Source organism: Rutilus rutilus, assembly GCF_951802725.1.
Source record: "Rutilus rutilus genome assembly, chromosome: 25".
Taxonomy (NCBI): Eukaryota; Metazoa; Chordata; class Actinopteri; order Cypriniformes; family Leuciscidae; genus Rutilus; species Rutilus rutilus.
In genome coordinates this window covers 28,361,529-28,378,952 of record NC_140229.1, presented here as the reverse complement: position 1 = coordinate 28,378,952, position 17,424 = coordinate 28,361,529, and the positions used below count along the sequence as shown (strand labels likewise).

Here is a 17,424-nt window from a genome sequence, read left to right as displayed (position 1 = left end):
CGACAGTGGGAGGAGCATTAGGTTGCGTTGGGATGCGCATTGTGTGGAGGTTGGTTAGACCACAATCTAAAGAGTCTTTGGCAAATGACGCTTTGAACTTATAAAGGACTTGTCTGAGTTTTAGTCGGTCTGCATCGTCCTTAATGGCGTCTTCATCTTTTAGAATTTGCTGAACTTGAGACTCAAATCCTGGCTACGGCTCCTCTGTCGGTGTGTTGTCTGTCGTGTTGGCAGTCAGAGGTGCAGGCTGGTTGGAGACTGTGTACCACAAGGTCTTCTGTCAGCTTCGTTCTGCATATCTGGTCTTTGGCCACTGGCATGACAGAAGTGATGGAGATGATTTTAAAGGGTGCTGTGAACACTTGTATGTGCTCCCTTCTGGTATCATTGAAGATGGGATGGGCCCAATGATTGGTAAGGTGAGTTCAAAGTCATGAAAGTCGTGACTCACTAGACATCCCCAGCTGGTAGGCCTTGGGAATTGTGATTGTCCGTTGCCATGCAGTTGTTAAAGAGGATATAGACTACACGGGATGACACTTCAGTAAGGGGTGTGGCTTCCAGTGTGAGTCCAAGTTCCACGCATTCAGGTGAAGGTTGGAAGAAGCCCAGCGTGTGGTTTAGGGTTTGACCGCATCGCATGTTTAATAATTTTTGTTGGCATATACAAATGTACTGATCTCTATATTTGGAGCTCAACAAACAATTAGTGCTCGGAACACTACATTTTAATCACAATTAATATAATCAATTTGGGATTTCATATAGACATGGGCTCATTTTTGGCTGCTGATAACTCAAAATTCAGAACAAAATAAAAAAAAAACCTGGAAAATGTTTAAAAATGTTTTCCAATAAAGTAAATAAGACTTGTTTTATCATTAACTCAACAAAAAACTGAATTGTGTAATCTAACACACAAATATGGGTTAAATTAATTGCCCGTGTCATTGTTAGCCGGAATGACATACTATTAGCCGGAAGGACATTCTGCAATATTTTTCAGGATTACCATAAAAACCATCATTAGTATCATTTTTCTTTCCAACACTCAAACTTGAAACAAAGTAAGAGACACTGACAAGTTTTTAATGATTTAAAAATCTGTAAAATTTATAGTAAATCTGTAAAATTATAATGCTTAATAAACAATGGCCAAGGGTATAGTCCAACACATTATACAGCTAAAACATTTAGGGCCCTATTTTAACGATCTGAAACGCAAGTATCAAACGCGAAACGCAAGTAACTTTGTGGGCGGATCTCGCGGATCCCGACGCAAATCTAAAATGGGTTGGTCTGAAGTAGCTTCATTATTCATAGGTATGGTTTGGGCGTAACGTGAAATAAACCAATCAGAGCATCATCTCACATTCCCTTTAAGAGCAGGCGCGCTTGTTCCATGGCGGATTGCTATTATAACGGCGGATTTGCCAGACGCACGCCAGGAGCGGTTCACAGCCAAGGAGACCGACGTTCTCGTCAGGGCCGTAAAAGAGACATTGTATGGGAATGGAGAAACCCACCCAAATTAGCTTCGGTTAAACAGGCGTATAATAATTTGGTTAAATGTGTAAGCTAGATTTATGCCTATTTTTTCACATCTTCATGGACACAACAATGATTTCCCTCATGTGGAATATTTTTCCTTGTAATAATGTATGGTTTGCAAAAATGGGAACTGCTGCTTCTGTGTAGATGAGAGAATCAAAGTGTATGCGCGTTGTGCTCACGCTACATTATGGCCAAGTATGCGCCCTTAAATAGCATCTGAATAATGTGCCACTGACTTTAGACTAGGTTTTTCCTGGTCAGTGGAGGAATTGTTTTCTGTAACTGCAAAATAGCACCAGGGAACGTTTGCGCCGGAACACGCCTCCTCTTTTCGCTGAACCGCCCCCGGGAGCGCAAGTTCATTCCCTAATTTACAGAAGTGCGTCTGTGGAGGGAAAAGTCTGCTGTGCGCAGGTGCAAAATAGGAATGATACATGTGTCGGTGTACAAAGTCAATTGCGCTGGGTGCAAGATAGGGCCCTTAGGCTTATTGCAAATAAGTCAAGTCACCTTCATTTATATAGCGCTTTAAACAATTTAGATTGTTTCAAAGCAGCTTTACAGAGATAATAGGAAATTAAAGTAACAGAGATTGTTTTGGCTTTACAGCAGCTCTAGGATAAAGTTACTGTCCAGCTAAAGTTAGTTTTGATTGATTCACTTCCGTCGCAAAGATCATTAGTTATTAACTTAAGGGCCGCTAACACGACACCGTTCTAACAGAAAACCCTAAAGTTCTTTCTGCGCAAACTTTAAAAACGCGAACCTGATGGCCTGCACATGTGTATTACGTGTGTAGATTATAGGAATGTTTATAGGAGTGTGAACCTATTGTGATTAATATTTCAAGTTTGCTTGTTACTGATACATTATCACTCCACTGAGTCATCACTATAATACCTTGCTCTCTTTTGTCCAAGATACTCAGCCCTAGTTTCTGCATCTGCGTTTATCCTGGCTCTGAACCGTCTCTGCCTCTCTTTATTAGACAGGCATCTGGCAGGACAGAATTGACCTTAAAACACCATAAGCTATACTAAAGCTTTAATAAAATGTTGATAATTAATAAATTTGATTACATTATTCATAATTTGACCATTAACATTACAAAATTTAATTCAGTAATAAAGACCCATGTGACTCATTGAATCATATGAAATCAAGTTGAATGACAGCAAAAATATGGCAAAAAACATACAATTATGTAAATAATGTTAATTTTAATAATATAACTATAATAACCATGCCTAAAAGTTTACAAATGTTAATTAAAAACTAGATTTTTATGCATATGTCATTCTGGATAACGGATGACATGTCCTGGCTAACAGAGTTTTTTTGTTATCCAAGAATGACATGTTGTTATCCAAGAATGACAAAACAAATATTTTTCTTTATAATCAGGCACTAACTTAACCACCTATGGAAAACTACAATTTAGCTATCATCGCTTAAGGTAATCTTTTAGATCAAATAGATCGTTTTTTTAATATAGAATCATTATAAATGGTTTATCAGTGTTATCCAAAAGGACACATGATATTGCTACAAAGTGCACCAGTGACTGAAAAGGTCAAAATATCAACATTTTAAGAGACGCTTCCTGACGTTTGCACATGTTCTGGTGTTCCTTCATGGTCTTCTTTTTGATACAATATTATGTCACATGACATACCAAAATGCATTATGGTGTAAAATGGTCAGTGACTACGTTTACATGCAGCCAATAACCCGTTCAAAACCGGGATATTAGCAATAACCCGGTCGCGCACGGCCATGTAAACACCGGCAAAAACCCGGATATGCTCATATCCCGGTTTTTAAAAACCCGGATATTACCCCTGGGGTACCCCTTTTCTAACCCGAATATTTGGTCATGTAAACGCGTATCGGCATATCCCCATCAAAAGGAACATTGATTTGTGTTCTGCGCATGTTCTATTCGCAAGGAATCGTGGTCTTTTGAGTAGAGACGGCGCATACAAAAACCCGCGTGCAGTATACCGGAAGTAAACAAGAAGTAGAGGTTAACATGGCGAGACGCAGCACAGCAACACACTTTTGGAGCGAGAAGGAAAGCGCAAACAAAGGCGATCGCTATCTGCCCCGAACTATTCATTATCCGGGTGCTGCTGCTGTTGTTGTTGTCTTTGGATACAGGAAGAAGAATAGGAAATGACGCATATTGCGTCTTAAGGTTGTCCGTACGTCGCCGTTTACATCGGGATATTCCCAACTGATTACAAATTCCATGTATACAGGAGTAACTCTCTCTGCTCACGCATGTAAACGGGTTATTCCGAATGTTTCAGAAACCCAAATAGTGACCCTAACCCGACCATAACCCGGATATTGGCTGCATGTAAACGTAGTCACTGATGTCTGTTATCCAGGAATGACATTAGAGAAATCACAATTTGGGGACAAAAGTCTTTCTGTCATAAAAATTAAAATAAGCTTAGTATTACCACTATATTTGTAGGTATCGTTGAAAACATAAATACAATTATGCCCAAGTAGATTTTAAATACTTTTATTCATATTTTTTACATTTTTGTCGCATTTTTGTATTCAGATTTTAAGCCGGGACAGTTACCCGGAATGACATTTTAGGACTTTTGAGCTCAATAGTTCCTTAAAGATTAATTATTTATAATAAATTCTCACGAGTAATTAAAGAGGGGGAAGTTGAGTCACTTATGAAGTGCATTTAAAAATGTATACATTTTTAATATTATGAATATGCTTTGGACACCAGAATTGACACGCCACGTCATTGACCCATTTACACTTGTCCAGTTTCATCTGGAATACGGCCCAGACCTCCTCCTGATGTGGTTTGAGTGATCGGATTCAAATCCGTCTCGAATGCGTTTCGGAGGGCATTTACACCTGGTCTTTTCACGATCAGATAGCTATCCCATCACAGAAAACGTATGAAGTGGCCAGGTGTAAACAGCCCCTAACATGCGGCGAAACCTCTACCTGTGAGTTGCAGAGGAAAGTGCAAATTGCCTTCTAAAGGTTACATTTACATTTAGTCATTTAGCAGACGCTTTTATCCAAAGCGACTTACAAATTAGGACTAAATTAAGCGAGTCATCATGAAGAGGCAAAGACAACAACAACGCAAGAAGTGCTCAGAATACAAAGTTCAGGCATTATTCAGAGTAGCATAAGCCTGATAAGTGATGTTTCAAAGGGAATTTTTTTTTTTTTTTTTTTATGAGGTTAAGTGCTCACGGAAGAGATGGGTTACACGGTTGTTGATGGGCCCTGTTTCTCATGACATTTTCCTTTTACCAGAGATGGGGGACTCGAGTCACATGACTTGACTCGAGTCAGACTCGAGTCGCAAATTTAAGGACTTGAGACTTGCTTGACTAAATTAAGAAAATGACTCGACTTGACTTTGACTTGAGATCCAATGACTCGAGACTTGACTTGACTTTATCTGTATGACTCGAGAATGACTTGATATACATTTTTATATAAATCGTCGCAACATCAATTGATGAACAAAATGAAAGCAACGGAACCATTGACGCCAGTCATCAGATTCTGCGCGATTGCGTGACGCTGCACAAGCCCAGAAAAAACACACATCGCGGTGAGCGCGCGCTTAATACAAAAACATCTCAAGGCCAGCATCGTTTCTTTTTATAAAGACTAAAATTGACAATATTCATACAAGAAGATTTGCTGTACGCATAATAACTGGCAAGGGATATCGGACGACCATCACAACCTCGAACAGTCGAACTTCATTCACCACGTCTAAAAGTAAGCTATGGCTTGTTTAACCTGTTTGTTAATTTGACTTTCTTTAAAGCTAAATATTTAAATCTAGAGAGAATATTGGTCAAAACAGCATGCCTCTTTATACACAATTATGTTTTCAAATGTAGCTTAATGTTGTCAATATTCAAATGATAATTAATGATGGCATATGTTTTGTATAACATTTGCCACATTTCTTTCCAATCATGCTTTAAAGCCAAATATGTCGTTCTTTCCAATGACAAAAAGCAACATAAAAAATGTTAATGTTTTGTCGTGTTTTATGTTTCTCTTAAAGCAGGGTTAGATGTTATCAGGGGGTTGGGGGCAAAATGCCAGCAGAATTAATATGCACCCAAAATTCAAAATGTGGTGGAAAAATTGCCATAGTATGAGTTATTTTTATAATTAGCCTAGGCGGATTTAACTTAATATATATAACTTATATAAAGGGGATGCCAGTTTGAAGAATACCATTTGGTGGCATACTTTTTGTGAATTGTTTTAATCCCTTTTAATGGTCTTCTGCAATGTTTGAGGCATATTTATTTTTTCATGATTGAATGTTGGCCTAATTTCAGTTACATTTACATTTACATTTTAGGTTTAGTTTATTTTTTTATTTTTTTTATTTTTTTATTGTAGTAACCACTCAGCTGTATGTGGAAATGCATATATATATAAAAAAAAAACGTATTTAATATATAAATTCAGTGAAATCATCAAACGTTTGTATGACTTGCCAGTGACTTGTGACCCAAGCTACGACTTGACTTGACTTGCTTGACATAAAGCAGTGACTTGACTTGACTTGCTTTTCTCAAAATTGACTTGGACTTGCTTGAGACTTGAAGGTTAAAGACTTGAGACTTGCTTGTGACTTGCACATGTGTGACTTACTCCCACCTCTGCCTTTTACTTGTTTATTTAGATTTATTTTTATTGTTTCTAACATGTTCTGTTCTGTAGACTTGCTCTTTATTGATTGTTTTTTATACTGTAGTGTACATGCAACCAGTAAAACTTGTCCTGTTCTGTAGACGGTTATTATTTATTCATGTTGTACCAGTCCAATATGACTCAGTTGAAATAAACCTTGTGTTGTTAGAAAACTTATTTTATTTGTTTATTTGCGTTCTGTGTGAACGCAGCTTTACTGTGCAGCTGACACCTCAGTGCCTGTTGCCACCAAGTCTTGCTGCTGGTCTTTTGCAGTCACTCAAGGGTTTTTCTGAACCTGCCGCCTTAGAAATCTGGTTGCAGCCGGTAACTTCCTTTTTCTGCCCCGTCCAGGTAGTGGACTACTACACTGTTCCTTTAACTTTGAACTTGCAAACTAACTTTGCTATCTTTTTGTATCCTGTTCCTTGTTTGTGAAGGGTGATGAAATCTTCTATGCACTTTTTTTTACCATTCTTTTGCATGTATTTCAAACATGCAGTCAAACGTGACACTCAGCGATCCTAGCCAGTTCAGATATTTCAGGTGTGCTTGAGAAAACACAATTTTTTGCAGATTTGTGCTGTTGTGAGGGATTCTATTCAGGGGGTTGAATAATTTTTAAACTGCAGAAGTCATTAAAAGTTGCATTTTCAGTTGAATTTAGGGAAACCACTTGAAACATTTGTTGTGTTGAGATATTTCAATTACTTGTTTGTTTGATTTGTTCATTTCAAACTACTGAAAGTCTGTCAATTTTGCCAATAAACCTGATTTGCAGTGAGTGGCTCCCTCATAGTAGGGCGTGTTGGTACAGCGTTTCCCTTGTGTCAGCCACTGACGCAGCTTTGAAGTAAACCTATGAAAGGGAACGTTTTTTTGGTTGGTAATTAATCTTGGTTTCCTGTGTAGGGAATAAGATGCTGCGTAGCCAGCCATGCTCAGTCTCTGATTGATTTCTTTACTAGGAAATCTATCTATGAAAGCATGACCACATTCTTAAAAGGCATCATTAAAGCAACACCTTAGTAGAGAAGGCTGGTACTTCTGGGCGTGATTCTATGCTTCAGACAGCCGTCAAACCAGAGCGTGTTCCCATAGTGTTAGCTACTGATGCAGCGTCTCATTCCTACATTTATTGAGTTGATGATGAGTTGAAATGATTATGAATACATGCAGCTGTTTAGTTTTGTTTCTTGTCTCTTATTGCAGGGACTTTGCATATGTGGCTCGAGACAAGTTGACTCATGTGCTCAAGTGTCATGTATTTCGGTGTGACACCCCTGCAAAAAACATCGCCACAAGCATGCATGACATCTGCTCTAAGGTAAGGACATCTGAGCTGCTGGCTGAAAATATTCATATTCTTGTTCGTTTAAACATTGAAGACGTTGTGTGCTGCAGTATGCAAAATATCCTAGATTTATTGAAACAACAGCGATTCAGGTAGGCCTATTTATAAGCAGGGAATAATAATTGGAGTGGTTACTCAGAAAACTTCTTGAGAGTGAGGTGACTAATAGAATAGTATGCGATGTAGATGATAACCTAACTTTTGTTGGGTACGAGGATAAAGGTTATACAAGTTTAATAAAAGATGTAAATACATGGCCCTTGCATGTATTGAGAGTCTTGAGTAAATAGATCCAGTAAGTGCCACTCAAGCATCATTTTGGTCAAACCTCCACTGAATCTGAGGGTAGATTTTTAAGATTGATATTTTTTGTACATAGAAGTATGTTCCATCACTATTTGAGTATATTCTTGTACAGCAGGTGGTGTTTTTTTTCTGTGCTGTAGAACATTTTGAACTCTTTAAAAATGTATTATGCTTATGCTGTAGTTACAAAAAAGTTATGAAAGACCTAAACTTGGTCATTGCTCAGTGAGGGATTGACTATTAGCTTACATGAGGATGTAAGAAAAACTTAAGTTAAACTTAAATACCCAATACCCATGTAAATTAAAAATAACTCTCTATAGAAAACAGGTGATCACCTTAATCAGGTTTTCAAAATAATCTTCGTTACTTTGAATTTCCTTCCCGTTTAAAACGAGGTATTCCAACTCTTCCCCCAGGTGTGGCAATTGCGCCCAGTTTGCCTTTACACACAAATGCAATTATTTTAGTCATCCGCACACTGGTCGCAATATTTTGATATGCAGTACTATTACCTGTTCTTCTACTCATGTGATTTATCTTATTCGGTGCCCTTGTGGTCTTGCATATGTTGATAAAACTTCTAGACCATTGCATACTCGCATTAGCGAACATCGTAGTAATATTAGGACCGGAGATATGCGTACTCATGTAGCGTCTCATTTTATAGCTGTGATCTTTGTTTGGAACTATTTTCGCTGCTAAAACAGAACAAAAATAGTCATGTGTCTAAATTGCAAGTTACTTAATTTGAACTGTTTGTTTATTGATATGAAATCAGTGTCTCTTTTTCAATCGTGATTTGTGACTCTGGTCGTGTGATGTTTCTTAACTGTAAAATATATTTAAAATCGTATAATATTTTCAAATTGTGAGAGACCACAAACATGAGGACAAAAATCCTAGATTTAACAGTTTTGTTTCTATAGTGTGTGACGTGCTGCAATGTAGTAGACACACACCACACACAAACAGATTTTCAACCAATGTCCCAACTGTGAACACAAGAAACCTCGCAAATTCTCTCGAGACTTCAGAATAAACATGGTGGACAAAGAAATTGCTATGATAGTGTTTGGAATGCTTTTGACAGAACATTTACGGGAAAAAAAAGCCTGAACATATTTTGGTGTGGCCAGCATAAGGTTGATCACCTGCTTTCTATAAAGAGTTGTTTTTATTCCACATGGGTATTGTACCTGATGGTCGAAATGTTGTGCGATCAATAAAATTACTTGGATCTGCTATTTTCAGTATACAGATTTCACACTGCTTTTTTCCATTATTTTACATGTAAGAAATACTACAAAATTGAATAATCAATAGTCTTTGCTTTATGAATTAAATATACATTGATTATCATTAAAGACACAAAAGTTATTTAGTTGGGCAGTGAGTGATTGCTCTTTGTTGTTTGATTAAGATTAATGACACAGACAGCAGCAGGTTTATTAGGCAGATGTCACCGAATACACAGACCAAATTGATTGACACAGGTCTGGTTTTCGCCCAACTGATAAGCTCATTTAAGACAAAACCGACTTCATGAGAATACTCCACATGATAGGGATTTTGACGTGTGTATTTGACCATTTCAAGTGCAGTTCGCATGCTGTCTGAGAGAAATGACTTTGTGTGTGTCAGTCATTGCGCATTAAGATCTTTTTTTCATGACATGTTGCACATAACTTTTTTTTAACATCATATACACGATATAGCAATTTCAGCCTTTAATACCCTCTATACACAAGTGTCACTACTTCTATTTGCATTTATAGCTGTGTGGCTTATGCTTTGAGATCAATTTGGAGATCGAGACCGCAACACGCAAGCATCACACTTGTGACTAGTAATGCAGTAATATCCATGTGCTCTTTGTTAATAGTTTGCTTTATTTGTTTATCTTTTTCTCCAGATCATGGCCCAGAGGAAGTCTTCCGGCAGACTAAACACTGATCCCTCCAGACTTAGGGACATCCCTTTCCAGGGTAACATATGACAGATATGCTGAATTTAGCTTTTGTTTTGTGGATGATCTCCAGTGCGGATTTAAATGTTGTTGTTGTTGTTTTTTTATGTTTACATCACCTCTTTAAACGAGTATTGTAATAATGGATAATGGAATTATACTGTTATGACTGATTTTGATCTTTTCTCCTCTAGAGTTCCCAGCTCCCAAGAATGAGTTGGCCCAACACTTCCAGGTTTGGTATTTGGGTCGTGTGCCGGTGACAAAGCCAGTTGGTAGGATGCCATCTGTTTATTAACGCTTTACTCTCATGCTATTATATACAAAATGCACGCTTTACCTGTTTTTTTCTGCACCAAAACTGATACCTGTCACATGTTTTTATGTGGCTATGTCATTAGAGCTGTCGCGGTGAAGGAAAATTCCCTTGCAGTAATTTTGAGTGGCTCAATATAGCGTGATATGTGGTATTATCCCCATTTATTCATTGGTTTATTTATTGTTTATTTATTGCTACACAAGTAAGTGTTATGCTGTGGTCAACATGCACAAAAATGAGGACATATTCAGTAACCCATGTAACCGAAACTAAACGGTGTTGAAACAGGAAGTGAAGTTAACAGAAGAGAATGTCAAAATAAGTGTACACATAACAGAACATAAACCTGACAATAAGCTTGTTAGACTATTGTTATATGTATAACAGTTAGATCGAATCTCCCTTGAGGAGAGGCTTTCAGCTGATATTTCTCTAGCACTGCTCGTCTCTGCGGACAGACTGTCCCTCAGCACAGTTTCACTGTTGCACCACTAGGTGGCTGCAAGGGACTGCACTGTAAAAAATTTCTAACCTCCCTAACTCAAAATTTTCTAGTGACTGATAACATCTAAATTTTTCAATTGGCCCAAGTGAAATTCTGTAAATTTAATTTGATAATTTACAGAATTTCACTTGGGCCAATTGAAAAATTTAGATGTTATCAGTCACTAGAAAATTTTGAGTTAGCGAGGTTAGAAATTTTTTACAGTGTGTCTTTGAGTAAGGCACTAAGTTCATTGGTAACACTTTATAATAACTGCATGCTATTAATCATTAGTTAAGCATTACTAAACAGTTAATTCAGCATTTATAAAGCATTAATAGACATTAATAAGCAGTTTATAAATACAGCTATAAATGCTTTATTCTTGATTTATAAGCATATCTATAATGTTTAATAATTGTATTTTCATACTTTATTAATGATCAATTTATCATTTCTAAATGAAGTATAGCATTATTTACAAACCAGTTACATTATTTACCATTATTTACAAACTAGGTGTTGTCATTGATTAATAAGATCACTTAGAAAGTGTAAGTAAATGTAGTAGATTCAGGTAGTTATAAAGCATTTAGTGGTGGTCAGTTAACTATTTCTGTGAGCTCATCTAAAGTGAGGACTAGTTATGCCTTGTAAAGCATTTATAAAGGAGATTTAAAGACTCAGTTATCTTCTAAACAGAAAAAGGAAACAAACACACACAGTGATACAGAACATAAAAATATTTAACAGCCTTTAAATCTCCTTTGTAAATGCTTTACAAGGCATAACTAGTCCTCACTTTAGATGAGCTCACAAAAATAGTTAACAGACCACTACTAAATGCTTTATAACTACCTGAATTAACCCTGAATTACAGTAGAAACACATGTTAATAAAGCATTTATTAACACACTAAGTAACTATTACTATATGTCTGAATAATAATATGTATTAAACAGTTTATTAATCATTTACTCACACTTTCTAAGTGATCTTATGAACCACTGACAACCTCTTAATAACCGGTTTGTAAATAATGCAATACTTCATTTAGAAATGATAAATTGTTCATTAATAAAGTATGAAAATACAATTATTAAACACATTATAGATAGCTTATAAATCAAGAACAAAGCATTTATAACTGTATTTATAAACTGCTTATTAATGCATATTAATGCTTTATAAATGACAAATTAACTGTTTACTAATGCTTAACTAATGATTAATAGTATGCAGGGTTTTTCCTACATTGAAAATTTTTTGGCGGCCGCCAAAACTATTTTTTGTCCCGCCAAAGCCTTATTTGATCAGTAATTGGGTTTTGTGAGTAAAGCAGGCTACTGACGGAGTGACGGAGAGAACGATCACAGCGCCCCACCCCCGTGCGGGCACTCTCCGTCTTCAGTTCTGTCTTTGCTCTCTCCCTCGCATCAAAATCAACTGATCATAAAGGTCGGAACATAGATATCATATATAAAGGCTAGATGTCTCGTGCGCACTGCTGGCCAATGGAGGTCGACGTCAGCACGTGGCGGCCATCTTGCCACAGTGTACTCGCTCACTACTTCAATGGTGCATGTACTTTTAAATAACCATAACTTGCTAATTTTTCTACCGATTTTCAAACGGTTTGGTTTGTTATAAACGTCAGAGATGTAGTTATGACACTGCATACATACACTGCATACATATGAAAAATTATAACATACATGTTCAAGCATTCGGAATTATAGCCACGTTAATAACGTTTGTAAGAAACCAAACCGTTTGTAAATCCGTCAAGATTTCAGCGAGATAAGAGGATTTGTGTGCGTGCTGATCATTCACCTTAATGCACAGAGCACTGTGACAAGATGGCCGAACGATGATGCCGGAAGTGACTGCGCCATAAGACATCTAGCGTTTATATATGATATCTATGGGTCGGAAGACCGAATCCATGTTTCACGTGGTGCATTCGGAGAATATTTTTGCTGAATTAGCGCTGGGTGTGAATTGCAGTCAAAAAAAGTTGCCTTATCTTCTCTTACAGCTTGTGACAAGCATTCCGCACATGCAGCTGACATAACTTTAAATAAACGCAAAAAAATAAAAAAAAATAATAATAATCTATCCAGTTTGAACTGGTTTTTTAGGGGTGTGCGATATGACGATTTTTGATCGTGGACGATTAAAATGTCTCCACGATCTGCTTTTGAAGAAATATCGTAGAATCGTGCATTATATCTGTTACGTATGTTCACATAAATGTTAACGCAGCGGAACGGGACACTGCAGTTCATAATTTGCATGTGCTTTAATGCCTTGTCGGTTAAACATTTAATTCGCGTGCTGATGCGCTGTTCTGACGTGTGCTGTGAAGCTCACATGCACTAAAACAGGGTAGCCGCAGGGTCTTAAAAGTCTTAAAAAGGTCTTAAATGTCATGTTCCTAAATTAAGGCCTTAAAAAGTCTTAAATTCCGTTGTCCAAGTCTTATTTTTTTTAATGAAGGTCTTAAATTTAATTATACTAGCCTATTTATTCAAAAAATTCAACAGGGTTTAGTGTAACGTCAGAGAACGTCTCAAACAATAGTTTGGGTTTTCGCGCCGGCGGCAATGGAACAACATTCGAGAGGAGAGACATGATGGGGAAGTGTCGTTCGGTTCGGTGTACGCATTTTCAAACCGAACGGTTCGTTGGACCCAGTGCCGCTGCTAGCCATTTTGGTGCCCTAAGCATAATTCCTTTATGATGCCCCCCACCCCGTCCCCGAGAAAAAAAAACGTTTGTTTTTGCCAGTTTAACTTTTTATTACCAAACATATAACTCAATACCAATAACACAATAGCAGCATCACAGTATAAAACTTAAGAACACTAAAAAGAGAAAGTAAAATCTTCACAGCTTTGCTGACTTTGTAAACATAGGCTATGTAGAATAGCCAACACACACTACACATTTGAAAGTGCAAACTTTTCTTCAGTAAACAGAATAGCAAAATAAAATAAAATAAAATAATAATCCAGACATGTTTTTCCCAAATTCAATGTCACTTTGAATAAATTACATTTATTAGACAAAATATTCAAACAAAGAATCTCATACCGGAAAAAATTATTAACATTTAAAACTGAAAGCATGGCAGCCAAAGAGTTCTCCCCCTTTATTCCTTATTTATCAACTATTTGATAAATCTAATCTAATATAGGCTAATATAAAAGCATAATAGAATGAGGTGCAATAATGCACACAATTAAAGAGTATTGTTTGCTTTATATCATTCATAATGACATTTTATATTTTTTACTGCACTGCACTGACTGCTAACGTTAACTGTTAGTATTAACCACCGTCACGTCAAAATAAACTTTAAACTACTGCTCAATATCTAAAGAAAGATAGTAAAGAAAGTAACAGCTAGCTGGTGTCAGTTATTTGTAAAATAGGTAATGTTTAACAGTAAAATCTCAATTTTGCTTGCACCGAAGTTATAAGTTATAATAACAAGTTTGCTAACATTAACGTCAGCAAGTTCGAGGAGCGTTACGATTAGTAGCAGCACATTTCCCGTATTTAAGAATGATTAAACATGGACTTACCTGCAAGTGATGCACGGGCATCATCTCGCAGTTTCTTCTTTCTTTTCTCAGATCCTGACCACTGCTGTCTTTTAGGGGCCATTTCCAAAAAAGTTGCCTACTATCTGTCTGTCAAACTAGTCCGCGCGAACGCGTCCTTCGCAAAGGCGCCCGCGCGAACAACCGGCATGGACCATCCAACGCGGGGGGGGGGCGGTACTTTCTTGTCTAGAGCAATTAAATGATCTTGTCCCCCCTTTTTTGTTACATATACATGGCTAAAATGTGCCTAATAATATTTCTATAGGCTAATGAAATAATATCGGCATTATATATTTTTTTTCATTAGGCTATTTTTGGTGCCCCCTCAGCACTTGGTGCCCTACGCACAGCGCGTGATGCGCGTGGTGGGAGCGGCGGCGCTGGTTGGACCATTTTTCCTGCCGACCAAAATTTCATTATTTCAAATGTAGGCGCGTTGCGCGTGGCAAGCGCGCTCATAATGTAAGAGACGCCGGCGCGACCACAACATTGTCCAACATCAAATGTGCAAACGTAATGTAAGCGGAACGAAACTGGGCTACTCGTTATTGTGTGGTTGAAGGACCGCTAATCAGTTTGGACCAGTGCAGCGCGAGCCGATCGTGATCATGCGACACTGTCACTACACAGCCCTAATAAGAGATCCAGTATAGAAAGCATTTGAATTCGCCACAGAAGTAATAACATCGCTGTGAGATCTAGTGAGAAACATTCACATTTCTCCGTTATTAACGGATCAAACAGCGCGTGGAAGCCAGGAAGAAACATTGTGCCATGAATGAACTATCCAGCGTCCACAGATCAGCAACATTCACCATGGATTTACTGTAGTAACACTAACTGCAACCATGGAAGTTTGGCAGGAATAGTAGGCTATAATGCTTTCAAGTAACATTACCTTGGTTTTATTTTGACATTATGAATACAATTGCTGCCCTCAAATTTGAATCTGAACTAAAAATAGACCTTTGTTTATAACTACTACAATAGTAGGTTACATTTAATTTTTTTCCAAGGTGCTGTTTTGTTTATGCTCCTAAGAAGTCTATTATAGCTCCATCATTGGTCAAAGTGTGTTAGTTTTTATAAAAAAAATATATATAATAATAATAATAATAAAAAAAAAATGTATCTGGCATTTATTTATTTTTGCTGTATCGAAAACGTACCAAACCGTGACACAAGTGTATCGTATTGAACCGAACCGTGAATTTTGTGAACCGTTACACCCCTACTATCTATATCTCTCTTACCTGTCTACCCCTCTGAAGCAATGGTTGAAGCAATTTGAATGCTGAGAAACTTTACTAAGACGATTTGTAAAGTTAGTATATCTGTTTATTGTTATGAATGTTTGATATTTACCAAAAACATCACTTTGCAGTGTGTTGTTGAATGAGTTTTTTTTTATAATAAATGTATTTTTAATTAAAACATTTGTTAGTAATAGTCATCATTGGGATTTGATCTGGTGTTTTACGACTGCATAATGGGTGCGATGTAGGTCTTAATTTTCATTAAAGTGGTCTTAAAAAGGTCTTAAAAAAGTCTTAAATTTGGGGTGATCAAACCTGGGGAAACCCTGTAAAAGCCTGTCTACCAGCGCCTGGATACTGGACTAAGTTATCTTTCGAGTCTTATTGTGCTTATACTGTTAAATACACACAAGGTTTATATAAACAAAGTCGGTTATGTCTAAAGTGAAATCAAACTTGAGAAAATTGAGAGAAAATCTGCTTGTCAAATGCGTGTATATTAGACGCGTCGCGCGCAACTCTTAAAGAGACAGTAGTTATAGTAAACACGCTGCCACTTGTCCTTAAAGGGATAGTTCACCCAAAAATAAAAATTATCTCATCATTAATGCACTCTAATGTTGTTCCAATCCTCTATTAATTTCCTTCTAATATTTTCTAATATTTTTCTAATATTAATATTTTGAAGAATGTGGCTATCCAAACAGTAGCTGATCCCCATTGACTTTCATAGGAGAATATACAATGGAAGTCATGGTACATCAACTGTTTGGTTACCCACAATCTTCCAAATAACTTTTATTTTCAACAGAAGAAAGAAACTTATTCGAGTTTAAAACAACTTGAGAGAGTAAATTATGATAATTTGAATTTTTAGCAGAACTATCCCTAATAAGACAACAAAATGCAAAGAGAAAATCACTCACTGCTCTTCACTGATAACTTTAGCTTTAATAAGTATCAATGTATAATTTATGAACAAATTTATCATAAAATGTTTTGTTTTATTTTCATATTTGTTCATTTAATTACTTTCTGTAATTAAAAATTACAAAAAAAATAAAATAAATCGCAAACTGTTTCTTTGTATTTATTTTAAATTCAACATGTATTGTCAATATTGGGCTTGCGGATCATGTGGGTACTAGAGTACTCTTTGCTGTGTGTGGATGACCATGTCGGTCAGCCACCACCGAAGACCAATTTTGAACCAGGAAAAACCCTGGTATGCAGTTATTATAAAGTGTTACCAGATCATTTAACAAACACATTCAAAAACGCTGATACGTTCAGAGATCGATGTAATGAAACAAGGTGTTAATTATTTTAACTTTGAGCTCCACTTTTCAAGGCTCAGGTGATAAGCAATGCGTCACATGGGTTACACTGATACTTCACTTCATAGAGATCAATGGCATTGATTGCATTGACCAGCGCTGACACCGTTCATGGGAAATACCCTTAAACTACAAATATTTCGCTTTCTTTGGACGTGGCCTTGTTATGTGCAAATCCATGGAGCCTCTGTACAAATCACCATGGTAAACACAGTCTTAATATCATTATGAACTTATTTAACATTCAATACACATGCATGAAGTGGCATAGGAAACCCTGATGAAGGCTCATTGGCCACAACTCTTCGGTGTGCGGTTATCTGTAAACTGATTTTAATTACCTAAGCCAGTGGTTCTCAAAGTGTGGGGGGCGCAAGGATACTGCAGGGGGGGCGCGGGGAGATCAGCAGAAAAAAGAAAAAGAAAAAAACAGCTGTTGCAACGGCGTTCAAGTCAAGCGGCAACATTCTAATCTGAAAAATGAAGCCTACCCGGAAGTGCGAAAAACTGCAATA

At 37.0% G+C, this 17,424-nt stretch overlaps 1 protein-coding gene across 1 annotated transcript in view; it reads left to right on the top strand.

Moving 5' to 3' along the window:
• apbb1 (amyloid beta (A4) precursor protein-binding, family B, member 1 (Fe65)) overlaps window positions 1–17,424 on the top strand; it is a 101,848-nt gene that overhangs the window by 71,802 nt on the left and 12,622 nt on the right. Inside the window, exons 9-11 of the mRNA XM_084401084.1 lie at window positions 7,486–7,600; window positions 9,849–9,921; window positions 10,097–10,177. Of these exons, the coding sequence (XP_084257210.1) occupies window positions 7,486–7,600; window positions 9,849–9,921; window positions 10,097–10,177 (269 nt within the window). The remainder of the gene's footprint in view (window positions 1–7,485; window positions 7,601–9,848; window positions 9,922–10,096; window positions 10,178–17,424) is intronic.